At 39.7% G+C, this 16,434-nt stretch overlaps 1 protein-coding gene across 2 annotated transcripts in view; it reads left to right on the top strand.

Annotated features, from left to right (window-relative positions):
* The first annotated feature begins 753 nt into the window (after positions 1-753).
* Positions 754-16,434, top strand: part of slc30a2 (solute carrier family 30 member 2) — a 116,263-nt gene continuing 100,582 nt past the window's right edge. For both annotated transcript variants that reach the window (XM_060821276.1, XM_060821277.1), the window contains exon 1: positions 754-871. In XM_060821276.1, the coding sequence (XP_060677259.1) occupies positions 792-871 (80 nt within the window). In that variant the 5' untranslated portion in view covers positions 754-791. The remainder of the gene's footprint in view (positions 872-16,434) is intronic.

Raw genomic sequence — 16,434 nt, forward strand, 5'->3', positions numbered from 1 at the left:
CCTTCCAATGACTGTTCATACATTGCAAATGAGAAATTGCACTCCTGATTACCCCTGTCTTGTTTCAAGAGTCCGATGAATTAATGTTGCAAAGGATGGAATCTACGCATCTGAAAGCTCCGTTCTACACATACACCTTTCGAACTCCTCGGATATTCTGGCAAAATGTACTGTTGTGGCGGAAAGAGTTAACTGCATTTCCAAGGCTATCCTCAAACTGTTGTCAATCATGTTTGAAAGCCAAATGTTGCTCAGTAACGCAAGCGACATGGAATAAATCTCCTGTTAAGCAGTAGAAATACGAAAATTCTGATGTTGAAATATTACCAAGTTGGGAATGTTACAGACTCGATTTACCAGGAGCTGCACGAATGCAGTAGATCTGAAGTGCTGTTGCTAATCTCCAGGGAGGGAAAAGTATACAACTCGGCAGCCTTTTGGTCTGAAAGATGTGACAGTACAATTCTGTCGGCATACGTCGCACAGTGTGCAATTTTAGTGCTCCGTTCACTCAAAGCCATTCGGATTGCCCTTTGCACACGACTCACTCTCTATTAACATATAGCACCGCGGGAAAGAGCCCCTCAGTCAAAGGAGCCTCCGCTCAGCAAGAGAAACTTTAACAGGTCGAAAGTGCACGTTGCATTTTCAGTTTTTTTTCAGTAAAATACGTTATGATTTGAGATGACTTACAAATATATCGACGTGTACTGAAGTGGTTTAACTCTATCAGAAGGATATCCGGCCAGCGCTTCTTTAAGTTCCATTGCATTGTATTGTTGCAGTTGAAAATGGATCAGTTTATGGATTCAGAAAAAGCTAATCTGATAACTGAAAATAAGGCGAGGATGTACAGTCTACGCTTGAAAAGGTAAATAGGCAAGCTTACAATGCTGTCATTGTTACAGTACAGCTTGCGTTGAGGAAGATTTCCTCAACGCAATGAATTGGTATTCAGTTAATACTCAATGAATCAAATGAAAGAAATTTCCTTTCTTTGGGTTAATTAACCGTAATAATCAAGTGTTAAGGTGTGGACTGTATTTTTGTTATCAGCTGTCCAGCAAAATTGCATTTTGCATTTTAAACATTTGCGTTAAACAAGCTGCGATTACATTGAGACGCTGCTGGTATAGTATGGCTGGGGATAAATGTTTGGCACACTCATTATTCCATAAATTGGTGAATATTTTGCAAATACGCCAGACCATACAGGTGATGCGATAGAGTAAATACAAATTGGTAGGTTTAAAGTAAGATGTGACGAGACTGGACTTCTAATCGGTTCGCTGAAGCGCTGCAACCCTGTAGATCGGGAGGAGATGCTTCTAAATTCTGGTACCATCGCGTTATCACTTTTTTCCCCCATTTTGTTGGGTTAAGCAAAGATTGAAAGGAAATATGCTGAGAAGATTTTTGGAACCAGTTGATGTATCTTGCTGGTTATGTTATCACAAGCTGCAGTCTACATTAGCGCACAAGAGGGAGAACGTGTCCGTTTAGCTGCTGCGATCTAAAATCGTTCGTTTTTATATTAAATTGTGTACAATCTTCATATAATTTATATTCTTTGATATAAGTAATGTCCAGTAGATACATGGTCATTTGTTCTAATCTCGCTCGTACACACTTTGTATATACGTTTCGGGTTTCATTGTTGAAAGCTTTTCGAAGCAAACGCAGTTTTTGTCATTTTTTCCGCCTGGATTTCAAATTTTGTATTCGTGAACTAAAATCTACCCAGAACAAACCCCTGTAAAAAAACAGTTTCACCGAAGAAAGTCATTTTCACGGATGGTTTCTCCTCACACAGTCTGTGATTAATAGCTGATCATTTACTAGATAATGCAAAAGGCAATACTAATGATTGATGCTATTTTGAGGTCGGTAGAAATTCGCTCGCCACACATGAGATTGTTTCAATCGTCTGCAGTGTTTCCGTGCCATGTGTTTTCTAAACACAGAGTGCTGTGTATTTGATACTTCTGACTGAAACGTACTTTTAAAGGCTAGAAATTGCGCAAATACCTTATTACTTTCAAGAGATTCTGAATTAGAATCCACCCAATACAAGTTAGCTACTCCTTGTGTTAAATTCAGCGGTGAAAGTAATGACCACAAATATAGTGGCGTCCGATAGAGTAAATGCAGGATTTACAATCCATGCATTTGAACCGAACGTAATTTAAATGGATTAAATCACAGAACAGCACCTGAACAATAAATGCGTTGGTCTTTAGCATGGCACATGCAGGAAAACAAAGCATTCACATTTGTCATACTGGTGTGTTCTAAGAATGAGACGGGAATGTAGACAGTTTCTACAAGGAGAACGATTAGTTATTAATCTATGGTTGCAACTATTTAGTAAAAACGCTTGGCTGTTTGCCAAAATTAATGGCAACCAATGGAACTAACAGGACCAGTATGCTTAATCCTGCATTTGAGGTTAAAATATTGAATTAAATTTAAAAATATACTGTACTTGTTCACCTCAATGCTATCCATTTCAGTAATGACTAACCGGAGTTTCCCTGACACATTTTGCGAATACTGCAACACTAGGCAATGAGATACTGATATTATGAACGATAATCACTAATTGATGTGGTCTTTCGATGCGGTAAAATCATCCTAAACGCTCTGTGAATTAAACTGCAGCGATATTTTCGATGGGCTAAATGAAAAAAAAGGTGCCCTGGCCTGCAATTCCGCTTGTATCACGCAACGCTTGGTCCTCACCTGGATTCCACACTGCTGAAATTCAAATACTTGATTGGACTTGGGGAGAAGAGCTCCTGTTTCATGTCCCTTATCGGTTTTCCTTGATTGAATTGATGTAACTGACCCAGACTGAAAAGACAGACTTGGCTAATTGGCATGCTTTCCAAGTGGAAATGAATTTATACATGCTTAATGTAGACTTGAAACCAAGTCGGTAATGGAGGCTGCACTTCAACCATGAAATAGACCTAAGCTGTTGCGTGAAACCAGCCGTTTCAGAGCTGGGACAAATCAATAGCTAATTTATTTGACATGATGCTGTTGTGAAATCGGCGAATCTCATCCCTGCGTTATAAATACATATAAAGTAACTCAATTAAAAAATAGCATTGATAGGTTTTATATGCACAATACTAAATCTTTCAGAATTGGAAGAACTTCACGAAGTTTAAATGCCAATCGATGAAATAATGAAAGGCTATTTGAAGAATAAAGCACTTATTTCCGAACCCCGGCAGATCTGCAATCTATTGTGAGGATTCAGCATATTTTTCGTTCTAACTATTTGGCTAGATCTTTCTTTCCCCTCCCCCACTTCCACGCACTCTTGAACCAGTTGGGGATTTCAGATTTTAATCTTATCTCTGGAAGAAAATTGCTGATGGCCTAATTTGGTGAAATAGGAGATGAAAATTGTAAATCTGTTAAAACCCAAATATGAGCATTTAAATAATAAAGCAAGCTGAGGTGAAAGGAACGATTCTAATGTCATGTTTGAATCTACTGGTAAATGCAGAGGACAATTTCATATGAATTCAGTAAATCCTTCTGTATAAAAGAAACGTGTTTTCTGTTGAAATGTTGTAAAGTCTACTTATCCATTGGAGTCCAAAATTATTTCATTAGCAGATCATTCTTCATACATCTAATGAACCTTGGAAACAATAGGTTCGTAACAATTCAACAGGAATATTCCTTATTAATTATGCAGTAATCTAAAGGAAATTTACTAATAACAACTCCATGATTGTAATTTCTCTGCAACAAAAAGATTTGAACCAGTAAATATGCTTGCTTGTCAAATCATATTTGTTTCTAAAAGAAAGTATTTTAAAACACTGAAATGTGGAATCTTATGAATTCACCTAAAATACCAATCATGAATTGCAAAAGTGGTGTTGCTGACTGACGGATTTGCAGATTCGGAGGTAGGCCTCAGAAAATAAATAACCGCATCTTGAGAGCTATAGATTTGGTCACATTGTATGTTCTAATGTGAAAAATTTACATTTGAAATGCTTCCACAAAGAATGTGACATTACTGTGTAGTATCACATCTGTTTGCATTAAGTATCTTTAAAATAACTGACAATTTATTTATTTACAGAAGTGATTTTTTTTCACTTTTGAGGACAAGGTAAAGATAATATTCTGCAGTTCTGATAGATATGATTATGAACAGATGTACTTTGTATACATTTAAAATGACATTTATTGAAATTCTAAATATGCACAGAACAAATTAGAACATCAGCTATACAACAAGCCTTTTCAGACTTTTCAATCTATCCAACTGTTAGCAATATACCATAAGGTGTCATGGTTGTGTACTATCCCATGGCGTTTCTGCTGTAATAGAGCATATAATCCAGAAGGACAGGAGTTGTAACCTCCTGCAGTATTCTGGAGAACAAGATAAAATATTATATGAAAGGAAGAGAACTCAATAGCTAAAGATGTTCCTTTGCAAATTAGAATTCTTTAAAGTACATGTAAGGCAAATTTTATGATTCACAATGCTAAGGATTTTAAATGCAAGAACGTACTAGAGCAGATTTTAGTATTTATAGTAATAAATATTCATAGTAATTCATGTTTTTTGAAATTGTTGATTTATTTTCTGATATGCCTGCTTTTTTTAGTTATAGTTTGTTTTCCTTCAGAAAACTTTACTCTCTTTAACTGATGACCAGAATTTCATTTGCACAGATTGAAAGTATTTTACTAATGGACAAATGCATTGGTTTTGAGAAGTCACAAAATGTTTCAATCGAGCTTTGAATATTGGTATCCAAGTCTGATTGCAATCTCTAATAAAAGGGAAAAGAAGGGAATTTTGCATCTGTAGTTACCTTGTGTAAAATCTGCATTGTGTACTTCTTGAAAGTGAAGGTAATAGCCATGAAAACCAACTATAGATTACAGTACTCCTTTTTTGTAGGGTGGTTCTTCAATAGCATCAGGAATGATGGAACCATTCTTGGTTGCGCAACAATATTTTGTCCATAAGAAACTCAACAGGTCTGGCAGCATCTGTGGGAGAAATTTGTCCAGAATCTGCAGTTCTTTGTTTTATTACAATATTGTTTCCAGTATTTCTTCAATATATTGACACAGTTGGTTTCCAAACAGTTATCTGGTTTCAAGATCATTGGTAAGCACCATCTGAGTAATTGAATGTAAAATGTATTTGTTGATGTAGCATTAATATGTGGAATTCTGAATCATACAAGCTTGCCACCCACACTGCCCTGTGCTGTCTTACTCTTGAAGGAAAATCCATTTCCCTGTGTTTTCTCATCCTAGATTTGATCTAAAAGTAAAATGGTGAATATGTTGTCCCACTAAAACATAGCTTTTGGTAACTGTTTGGTACATAGGAGCACTGTAGATTGTCTGATGTAGGACAATGTTCCCTTTGTAATGGATTGAAAAGGTGACATGAAAACCTCATGCTCTGGTAATTTTTTTTTACAATGAGTCAAACCTGTTCCAGATATGTTCTGCAGGTTATCTTGCAGCAGATGATAAAACTCTATGGTAGCTCTTGTTGTGATGCAGAAGCAGCATTGGCATGTATTCATAGACAAATCCATGCAGTAGACATGTATAAGTGCAGGGAACAAGCTGATAATGGGTACAGATGCAATATTGCATCAGTATTTGGATTTATCCAAACTGCTTCTGATTTAAATAATGCAACATGTTTAGAAAGCCCCATCAATGCTTACAATGGAGTGAAAATGCCATTAGCAACTGACCGTAATGAGCGAAGCCAATTTACTTGAATAAAATGCTAATTTCTTAGATGCTCGAATACTTTGAAAAACCAATTGAGTGTGTGCATTAATAGAACAAATCACAAGCACTTTCATAAAGATAACTTAAAAATTAGTTTGAGCAGGGCAAACCCCAAATTATTTATTTCCATATTTTAAATAGAAATAGAGTGTGAACCTGGATGATTTATTAGATTCCCTACAGTGTGGAAACAGGCCCCTCAGCCCAACAAGTCCACACCAACCCTCCGAAGAGTTAACCCACCCAAACCCCTTTTTCCCTCTGACTAATGCACCTAACACTATGGGCAATTTAGCATGGCCAATTCATGTGGCCTGCACATCTTCAGACTGTGGGAGGAAACTGGAGCACCCGGAGCACCCATGCAGACAGAGGGAGAATGTGTAGATTCCACACAGACAGTTGCCCGAGATTGGAATCAAACCTGGGACCCTGGTGCTGTGAGGCAACAGTGCTGACCACTGAGCCACCATGCCACCCCATTTTACTGTGGAACCAGTTCTATTTCCAACGTTCAACCTTCACTGAAATGTACTTGCAGCACTAACTATATTGGTCATAGCATCCATTTAAGCTATGTTGAATCTCGCTTGCAACCTAGGAGAAAGTCCAGGCCTTCTGCATTTATTTTCATATTATATTCATTACCATCATAAATACATTTTAATGTGTTTTTGATATGACAATGTCCAATGGCTACTTTTACTCTGCAGTTTTCATGTCAAACTTTCATACAACATTTTTTACAGTTGTTTGTTTCTTAACTTTTCACAATTTGTAGATAGCTATAGTTTCAGGTGGAATATAAGATTTTAGGCGGAATCATTCATCCATACTGAACTGTTTCTGATTAATGAGTAATGTTCTATGATATGATTCAAAGTAATCACTGAGAGTGCTATAAATCAGCCAGGCTGCACCTTGTTTTCAATTCATCAATCCATGGTCCTTCAAATGCGGCTCTGTGTGAGAATAATAAACTTCTGATACATCCCTAAGATGTTCTAGCTGAAGCATTAACCTGACTTTCAGATTCATTTAATCTGTTAGTTTATGCAGTATTTCTTTAAGTTGCCTTAATTTTTGATCCCAAGTTGGTTTTGCATGGTCAGCTGACAACATGACAGTCAACATTGTGATCAAGTGATACCTGCTGTGTTCCACACTCTGCAAAAGTAAGCATTAGGTGGAGAAGTTGCATAATTTGTTGATTTTTATTTTTCCTGGGCTATCCCCTCAGCGAGCTAAGGTTTTTCATTTCTGTTCACCTCGTTCACTATCATAGAGTCACAGAGGTCTACAAAAACAAAAAAGGCCTTTTGGCCCATCATATCTGTGCCAGTCAAAAACAACCACCCAATTATTCAAATCCCATTTTACAGCACGAGGCCCATTGCCTTGAATTCCTTGGTATTGCAAGTATACATCTAAACACTACTAAAATATAATAAAAATTTCTGCCTTTACCACATTTATAGATAGTGAGTTCAGATTTCCACCACTCTCTGGTGAAAAAGCTGTTCCTCACATCTCCACTAAATCTTCTGCTTCTTACCTTTTAAATCTATGCTCCTGGACATTGATTGCTTCAAGTAATGGGAAAACTTTCTTCCTGTCTATGCCCCTCATAATTTTATACACCTCAGTTATGTCCCTCTCAATCTCCTCTGCTGTGAGGAAATCAACAGGAAATCAGTGTCTGTCTAATCTCTCTTTGAAGGTCTCCACCCAGTCAACATCTTGGAAAATCTAACCTGCACTATCTCCAGTGCTGTCTCATCTCTCCAGTAACATGAATTCCAGAATTGCACAAAATACTTGAGGTGTGGCCTAACCAATGTATAATGTAGTACCAAGAGTGTTGTGCTGGAAAGACACAGCAGGCCAGGCAGCATCAAAGGAGCTAAAGAATCGACATTTTGGGCAGGAGCCCTTCATCAGAAATGCGCAAAACATTGATTCTCTTGCTCCTCGGATAATGTCTGACCTGTGTCTTTCCAGTCTTGACTCTGATCTCTAGCATCTGCAGCCCTCACTTTCTCCTGTTATGTGGTTCCATCATAATCCCCCTACTGTTAAATTCTCTGCCTTGGCTAATAAAGACAAGTATCTTATATGCCTTCCTAACTATTTTTATCCATTTGTCCTGATACTTTAAGGGACTGGTACACATTCATGCTAAGGATGCTCTGATCATTAGTGCTTCTCAGAATGCTACATGTATTAGGACAGCACAGCACATGAACAGGCCCTTTGACCCACCATATCTGCACCTACATGATGCCATTCTAAACTAATCCCATCTGCCTATGCATGGTCGAGATCCCTCTATTTGTTGCGTGTTCATGTATCTGTCTAATGCCTCTTAAATGTATCTGCTTCAACCACCTCCTCTGGCAGCGCGTTCCAGACACTTTCCACCCTGGGAAAAAGATTATGACTATCCACCCCAACTATGTCTCTCCATAACTTTTTGGACTTCAATCAGCCTCCAAATCTCTACTGAAAATGATTCAAGTTTATCTAAACACTCCTCATAGCTTAAATTCAGGCAATACCCTGGTAACCCTCTTTTGCACCCTATCCAAAGCCTCCACATCCTTCTGGCAACCAGAACTGCATAAAATATTTCAAATGTGGTCTAACTAAAATTTTATACAGCTGCAACAAGACTTGTAAAATTGTTGTGGTTCTGTTCGCCGAGCTGGAAGTTTTTGCTGCAAACGTTTCGTTCCCTGGCTAGGGAACATCATCAGTGCTATTGGAGCCTCCTGTGAAGCGCTGCTTTGATGTTTCTTCCGGTATTTATAGTGGTTTGTTCTTGCCGCTTCCGGGTGTCAGTTTCAGCTGTAGTAGTTTGTATGTGGGGTCCAGGTCGATGTGTCTGTTGATGGATGTTCTTGCCGTTTCCGGGTGTCAGTTTCAGCTGTAGTGGTTTGTATATGGGGTCCAGGTCTATGTGTCTGTTAATGGAGTTTGTGGATGAATGCCATGCCTCTAGGAATTCCCGGCCAGTTCTCTGTCTGGCTTGTCCTATGATGGTAGTGTTTTCCCAGTCAAATTCATGTTCCTGGTTGTCTGCGTGTATGGCTACCGACCCCACACCACAACTCACCAATAGAATAATCAACACACTAAGGAATCTACAAAAAAAAATGGACAGATAACCAAAGCGGACCAGCAAAGAATGAAACCTGAAAGCAACAACACTCCCAGATTCTACGGACTACCCAAAGTACACAAACCAGACATCCCACTCAGACCCATAGTATCACTACCAGGGACACCAGCATACAAACTGGCCAAAGAACTACAACAAAAACTGAAACACCTAGTCAGCGGATCCAAACACTCCATACAATCAACACAGGAATTCTTGGACATCATCAGGAATACACACATAGACAAAGAAGAAACCATGGTATCATTCGACGTGACGGCACTGTTCACATCAATTGACAAAACCCTAGCCAGAGAAACAATAGCCAACCTACTGGACATACATAACAGAACACAGGAGGCCGAACCTATCAACAAGGACGGCATACTTAAACTACTAGACCTGTGCCTCACCACACACTTTACATTCAACAATCAGATATACAAACAAATCAACGGAACACCCATGGGATCACCAATCTCGGGACTCATAGCAGAGGCAGTTATGCAAAGGTTAGAACATACAGCCCTACCACAAATCCAACCCAAACTCTGGATCAGATACGTCGATGACACCCTTGTAATCATCAAAAACACAGAAATAGAAAAAACACACCGAATCATCAACGCCACACTCACAGGAATACGATTCACGAGAGAAGAGGAAAAGGATAGCCAACTCCCATTCCTAGACGTGTTAGTAGAGAGAACACCCAACGGAGAATTCACCACAAGGGTACACAGGAAACCAACACACACAGACCAAGTCCTAAACTATGAAAGCAACCACCCCAACACACACAAACGAAGCTGCATCAGGACACTATTCAAAAGAGCCACAACACACTGCAGTACACCAGAACTGCGAAAAGAGGAAGAGGAACACCTATACAAGGTATTCGCCAAAAACGGATACCCACGCAACTTTATCACCAGATGCCTAAGAGATAGACCACGGAACGAGGACATGCCACAACCAAAAGGACTAGCCACACTACCATACGTCAGGAGCACCTCAGAACTGACAGCCAGACTACTGCGACCCTTAGGACTCATAACAGCACACAAGCCAACTTCCACACTCAGACAACAACTCACTAGAACAAAGGACCCAATAGCCAGCACAAGCCAAACTAACGTAGTTTACAAAATACCATGCAAGGACTGCACAAAACACTATATAGGACAAACAGGAAGACAGCTAACAATCCGCATCCATGAACATCAGCTAGCCACAAAACGACACGACCAGCTATCCCTAGTAGCCATACACTCAGACAACCAGGAACATGAATTTGACTGGGAAAACACTACCATCATAGGACAAGCCAGACAGAGAACAGCCAGGGAATTCCTAGAGGCATGGCATTCATCCACAAACTCCATTAACAGACACATAGACCTGGACCCCACATACAAACTACTACAGCTGAAACTGACACCCGGAAACGGCAAGAACAAACCAATATAAATACCGGAAGAAACATCAAAGCAGCTCTTCACAGGAGGCTCCAATAGCACTGATGATGTTCCCTTGCCAGGGAACGAAACGTTTGCAGCAAAAACTTTCAGCTCGGCGAACAGAACCACAACAACGGACACCCGAGCTACAAATCTTCAACCAGACTTTAAACTTGTAAAATTCTATAATGAATGCCTGACTGAAGGCAAGCATGCTGTACTCCTCCTTTCACCACCTTATCCATTTTGTGTTACCACATTCAGGGGGTTATGGACTTGCACCCCAAGATCCCTCTGTATATCAATGCTTCTCAGGGTCCTGCCACTTATTATATATTTTCCTGTTGCATTTGACCTCCCAAATTCTGACACTTGTCTGGATTAAACTCTTATCTGAAAATGAATTGCTGGTTAAAGCACAGCAGGTCAGGCTGCGTCCAAGGAACAGGAAATTCGACGTTTCGGGCCAGAGCCCTTCATCAGGAATGAGGAGAGTGTGCCAGGCAGGCTAAGATAAAAGGTAGGGAGGAGGGACTTGGGGGAGGGGCGATGGAGATGTGATAGGTGGAAGGAGGCAAACTCTTATCTGCCATTTTTCCACTCAACTTTCAGATTGATCCATATCCTGCTGTATCCTTTGACAACTTTCCTCACTATCCATAGCTCCAAGTTTTGTGTCACCTGCAAACTTACCAATCAGTTCACCTACATTTTCATCCAAATCCTTTATATATAAAGTAACTCGTGTTCCCATGCCTTATTTGTCCAGTCCAAGTACATTTATACTGATTGAATTACTTTTGCCACTAATCAGCCCATCTTATCAGCTTGCCCATATCTTCCTGTAATCTAAGGTTATCCTTATCAATATTTTCTACCATACCAATTTTGTATCATCGGTGAACTTACCAATCACACCCCCCACCCCACAATGTTCAAATCAAAATCATCTGCATAAACCACAAACACCAAGGGTCCAAATACAGTCCCTGTGGGATCTCACTGGTAACAGACTGTCAGTCAGGAAAACACCCCTCAACTATTATCCTTTGCTTCTTGCCACTCAGCCAGTTGTGGATCAAATTTGCTAAATTTCCTTGGATCCCATAGGATTTTATCAAAAGCTGTGCAGAAGTTCAAGCAGACAGCGCCAAAAACATTGCCATCATCTAAACAATTGGTCATCACTTTGAAAAATTCAATCAAATTGGTCAGACATAAAACTAGGCTGATCAATTTCTGCTTCTCCAAATGTATATTAATTTTACACCTCAGAGTTGTGTCTAATAGCTGCCCCCTGCCCCCACTGAAGTTAGACTCATAGCCTATAGTTTTCTGGGTTAATCCTTGCTCCCTTCTTGACTAAAGGACCATATTGGTTGTCTCCTCTCCTGTTGCCAGATTCTGCATGTACTGATACCATTTCCTCCCTTGCATCACTCAACAACCTGGGATATGTTTCATCTGGCTGTGGAGATTGATCTACTTTTGAACCTGTCAGAATCTCCTCTTTCTCTATGCTAATTTCTTTAATTATATCACAGACCTTCTCCCTGATGTCTATATTCATATTGTCCTGCTCACTAGTAAACTCCAAAACAAAATATTCATTTAGAACTTTACACTACTGGCTCCATGCACAAACCACTGCCATGGTCTTTAATAGGACTTCACTTTCTCTCATTATTCATTTACCCATAATATAACTGTAGGGCAACTTAAGATTTTCCTTTATTTTACTTCCAAACAGTCAGCCCCTGAAATAATGGCTATTAGTAACAGTCTCCGAGTTGTCAGTATTAATGTTGATCATCTTTATATCTTGCTTGCGGGTAGGTATCCTTGTAGCACCTGCAGGAACCCATGACCCAGTGTCCAGTTCAACAGAAGAAATGTCTTTAGATATACAGCTGTAATACATTTAATGAACATAGCTGAACCAACGTAAGCATTGGTGAATTAGCAGTTAGAGTTTGTTGATGGAACTAGTACACTACAGGAAATAAATGCCTGAGACAGTAAAGATGAAAACTGTTAACCTCTTTTTCCAGTCTTACGTATGTTGCCTAAACCTCAGCAGTGTAGAGGATTGCACTAAGGTCACAGGCTTGGCAAGCAAGCCGTTCTCAGTCAGTTTGCTGTTGTCCTACATTTTCTTACTCAACTTGGCAACAACCACTGCAACTTTTTATGATGTATATATTGATTTGAGCATCAATTAGCAGATAGCTGGTGATTGTGGAGCCTTGATATGCAAAGTTAATAACAACTTCAACATCACATTGTCAATGTGGATAGATTGGAATAAAATCTATCTTTCTGATGTTGATGGTCGAACCAAACTCTTTGTCACTGCAAGTCCTAAGTATGGGACATTGATGAGCATTGTCAACTCTCTGATGAGGACTTGGCATACTTTTGTCTTGGATCTTTAAGCAAGCAAGATTGAACAGCTCTCTGTTAGTTTTGCTGTGTAAGTGGACATCTTCTGTAGATGAACTGAAGCATTTGGCAGCATCAAAGCAAAGAATCTGCCAAAGTGGGGGCTCTGCTAGATGACAACACACTTTGTCTCCATTGCAGATCTCAAAGGGTTTTTGTGTTGCCTGATTAGACTTGACCTTACAATCAGATGGTCATAAAAAGAGGAAATTGCATTGAGAAGCTTCAGTAGGCTGCAAGCTTTCTCCAGCAGTTTATTGACCCTGTCACTGCTCACATAGTTGAATGTTTTGGTGAATGATTAATGAAAGAAATATACATGGCTTCTTTTGGTAACAGCACCTTTCTTGCTGTTGGACTAAAAATTATGTAAATTATAAATCTTCCAGTTATGAAACCACTCTGGGATGTATGCATTAAGCCAGGATCTACAGCATAATAAAGCTCACATGGGCAAATATCTTTCTCCTGGTTATCAGTCAGGAATGTCATGTTAATGATGATAGTCCTTGGGTTATTTTATTTATAAGAGTAAAGCACATTATAAGTCATGAAGCCAGTATGACAATAAATCAAATGATTTGTGTGTGTGCAGCTTGCAAGCCCATAGCAGACTAACTGGCAGATAGAGTTGGAACATTGTATACATACAAGACATGTAGTCCTTATTGGTGACCTTTCTTAAAGGCCAGATACGCACATCACAGGGAGACTCCTTAATATTTATTATAGTTGTTGCAGTCACTCTTGTATTTGTACAGGGATACAATCCTTGCATTAGGCACATCCAGAGACAGAAGTTTGTGCAGATACTGCAGGAGTGGCAGTTTACTGTGCTTGATATATTCAGGTGGAAAGCATCTGGAGCTTTGACATGCTGCTGCCTGGTGAGTTCAAATTCATGACAACCAGAACAAGCAGGGCTTCTCTGCTGTCTAGAGATTCCTTTAGTGGCAGTGTTCTCTAGAGATGATGTTCCACCCATTTCTCAAACTGTTCATTATAATTGTTCATGACTTCCCTGTCTTTTCTTTCATTTGGAGCTGCTGTGTTGATGCACTGATTTGTTTTCTTCGATCCCTTCGTGCATGCATGTCCCTGATATTTCCTATGCAAAGGTTATCCAAATGTTCTAGAAGAGCTTAAGGACCTTTATTTCAAGCAGCTCTTAGTGGTTTCAAGACTTTCTTGATTTCAAAAGGACAGAAAGAGTCAAGACAGCTGAATTTGAAATTAGAATTTTATTGTCAAATGTATACAAGTGTAGGAATATGTGTACAGTTTAATGTGTACAAAGTCATCATTTTCTAATGCCACCTTGGTTACAAAGCCAGAATTTTAAAATAAAAAGAAAAGCAGAGGTAAAAGAAAGCTAAAAGGTAAGGAAACATCCACATTTTGTAGTCTAAGTCTCAAGCCTGTCCAAGCCTCTGGACTGGTATCGAGTGCTCTTGACTTATTATACCAGTACTGCCTGCCTGAAGGCTTTGTCCCTTGAGATGGCTAAGAACTACCCAAGTAAGCTATGACAGACAGGCAGGAGGCTGGGAGAACACAGCAAGCCAGGCAGCATCAGGAGGTGGATAAGTCGGTGCTTTGGGTGTAACCCTCCTTCAGGACAATGTTGAGTCCTCTGGGCTGGAGGGTACCCAGGTGGACATTGAATTCTCCAATTTCAAATAACGTCCCTTCCCATCCCATGACTCACTTCCCAGCCCTTCCCCTTCCACTCCTCCCTGCCACTAACTGGATTCATTCCTCCCATTGATCAACCAGGTTGTACCCTCTGCCTATCTTCATCTATCCCCACTTCACTTAGCTGTCCTCACCACCCCTTTTAACTGCAGCATCCCCTACAGCCATCCCCTACACCCATCCCCAGTCCTGAAGAAGGGTTACACCGAAATGTTGACTTCTCCACCTCCTGATGCTACCTAGCTTGCTATGTTTTTCCAGCCGCCTGCCTGCCTATTTTGGATTCCAGCATCTGCAGTTTTTTTTGTCTCTAACCAAGTTTTTGTTGATAAACTGTCAAGCATTGAAGTGCAGAAGTGCACTGAAAGTGGATCAAAGAGGGTGGCCTGTGGCCTGTGCCTGTGGAGTGTATCCCGAGATGTTGGGGCCTGATGTCCAAAATCAGTTCAGAAAATCATGTAGTTGTGCCTGGACTGCTTCTTGTGCCCATAGTGGAAGCTCTACATCCTTAAATTTCTTATGTGAAAAACCTTTCAGAACCTTTTAAATGCTTTAGAGAAGAGAGAACAGGTCTGCTCTCAATTTCCTTTTGATTGTTAGTTACAAAGACAGAAAGAAAATCCTGAAGTTACTAATACGATGCTGTAAAGCTTGCAGATTGAGAAAGTGAAACTGGTGTAATGTCATGAAGACTCAAGAGAACAGTTGTTAAAGTATAATTAATGACAACATGAAAGAAAACTATCCACAAACTTTACATCAGCGGGAATTTATTGACATCTGGAGAGCTTTCAAGTAACACCAGATAATCTGTAGCATCACTGTTTTGTAGTGTTTGCAGTGCTACTTGTGAAATGAAGAGCAGTTTGAGATGCAGCAACATATACCAATATATGGTTTAACAAGCTGTCAAAATGATAAATAACTGCTATTGGTGTAATTGAACTGGTGATAAATTACTCTACCCAGTGAGTGTGCAATAGTGAAAGAAGATAGGGTTGAGCAGGCATTTACGTTATATTTTTCAATAGCTATGTCTTACACAAGCGTTTTGATATTCTTCCTGAACTCAACAGCCGTGTGTCTCATCCCATAGGTGCTTACCTTAGCTGTTAGTTTATGGATACTTTACTTCAGGTGAGATACCAAGTGTTATGATTTATTACCTTCTTCATTTTTGCCTATATGTGTGCCTGAAGGAAAACAAACATCCACGGCCCATTGTCCTCTTAAAAAATCAAAACAAAATTTTATGTAATTTGAAAGGAAGCGGTGATGAATAACAGGTTAGAATCACTAAAAGCATTAATTACCTGAAGTAACACTCAATGACTCATGTACCTGTGAGGACAGAATAACAATGCTCAAACAAAATGAAATGCCAAAGAATGCGACACCTTTCCAACATCACCTCTTACTCTACATCCCACATTACTACATGACACACCATTTAGGATTCCAAGCTTCCACTGTGAAGCTTGGAATCCTAAATGGTGTGTCATGTAGCTTCCATGGTTGCTCAGGTTAAATTTAGGTTACCTACAGTATGAAAACAGGCCCTTCGGCCCAACAAGTCCACACCGACCCTCTGAAGAGTAACCCACCCAGATTCATTCCTGTACCCTATATTTATCCTGACTAATGCACCTAACATTATGGGCAATTTAGCATGGACAATGCACGTGACCTACATATTTTTCAATTATGGGAGAAAACCAGTATACCCAGAGGAAACCTACGTAGTCACCAGAGGTGGGAATCGAACCCATGAGGCAGCAGTACTAACCACTGAGCCACCATGTCGCCATAGCTGGTTATTCCATCTCTGTACAAGTAAGCAGGTCAAAAGAGGGCAAATTCTCAAATCAATAA

Source organism: Hemiscyllium ocellatum, chromosome 3, assembly GCF_020745735.1.
Source record: "Hemiscyllium ocellatum isolate sHemOce1 chromosome 3, sHemOce1.pat.X.cur, whole genome shotgun sequence".
Taxonomy (NCBI): Eukaryota; Metazoa; Chordata; class Chondrichthyes; order Orectolobiformes; family Hemiscylliidae; genus Hemiscyllium; species Hemiscyllium ocellatum.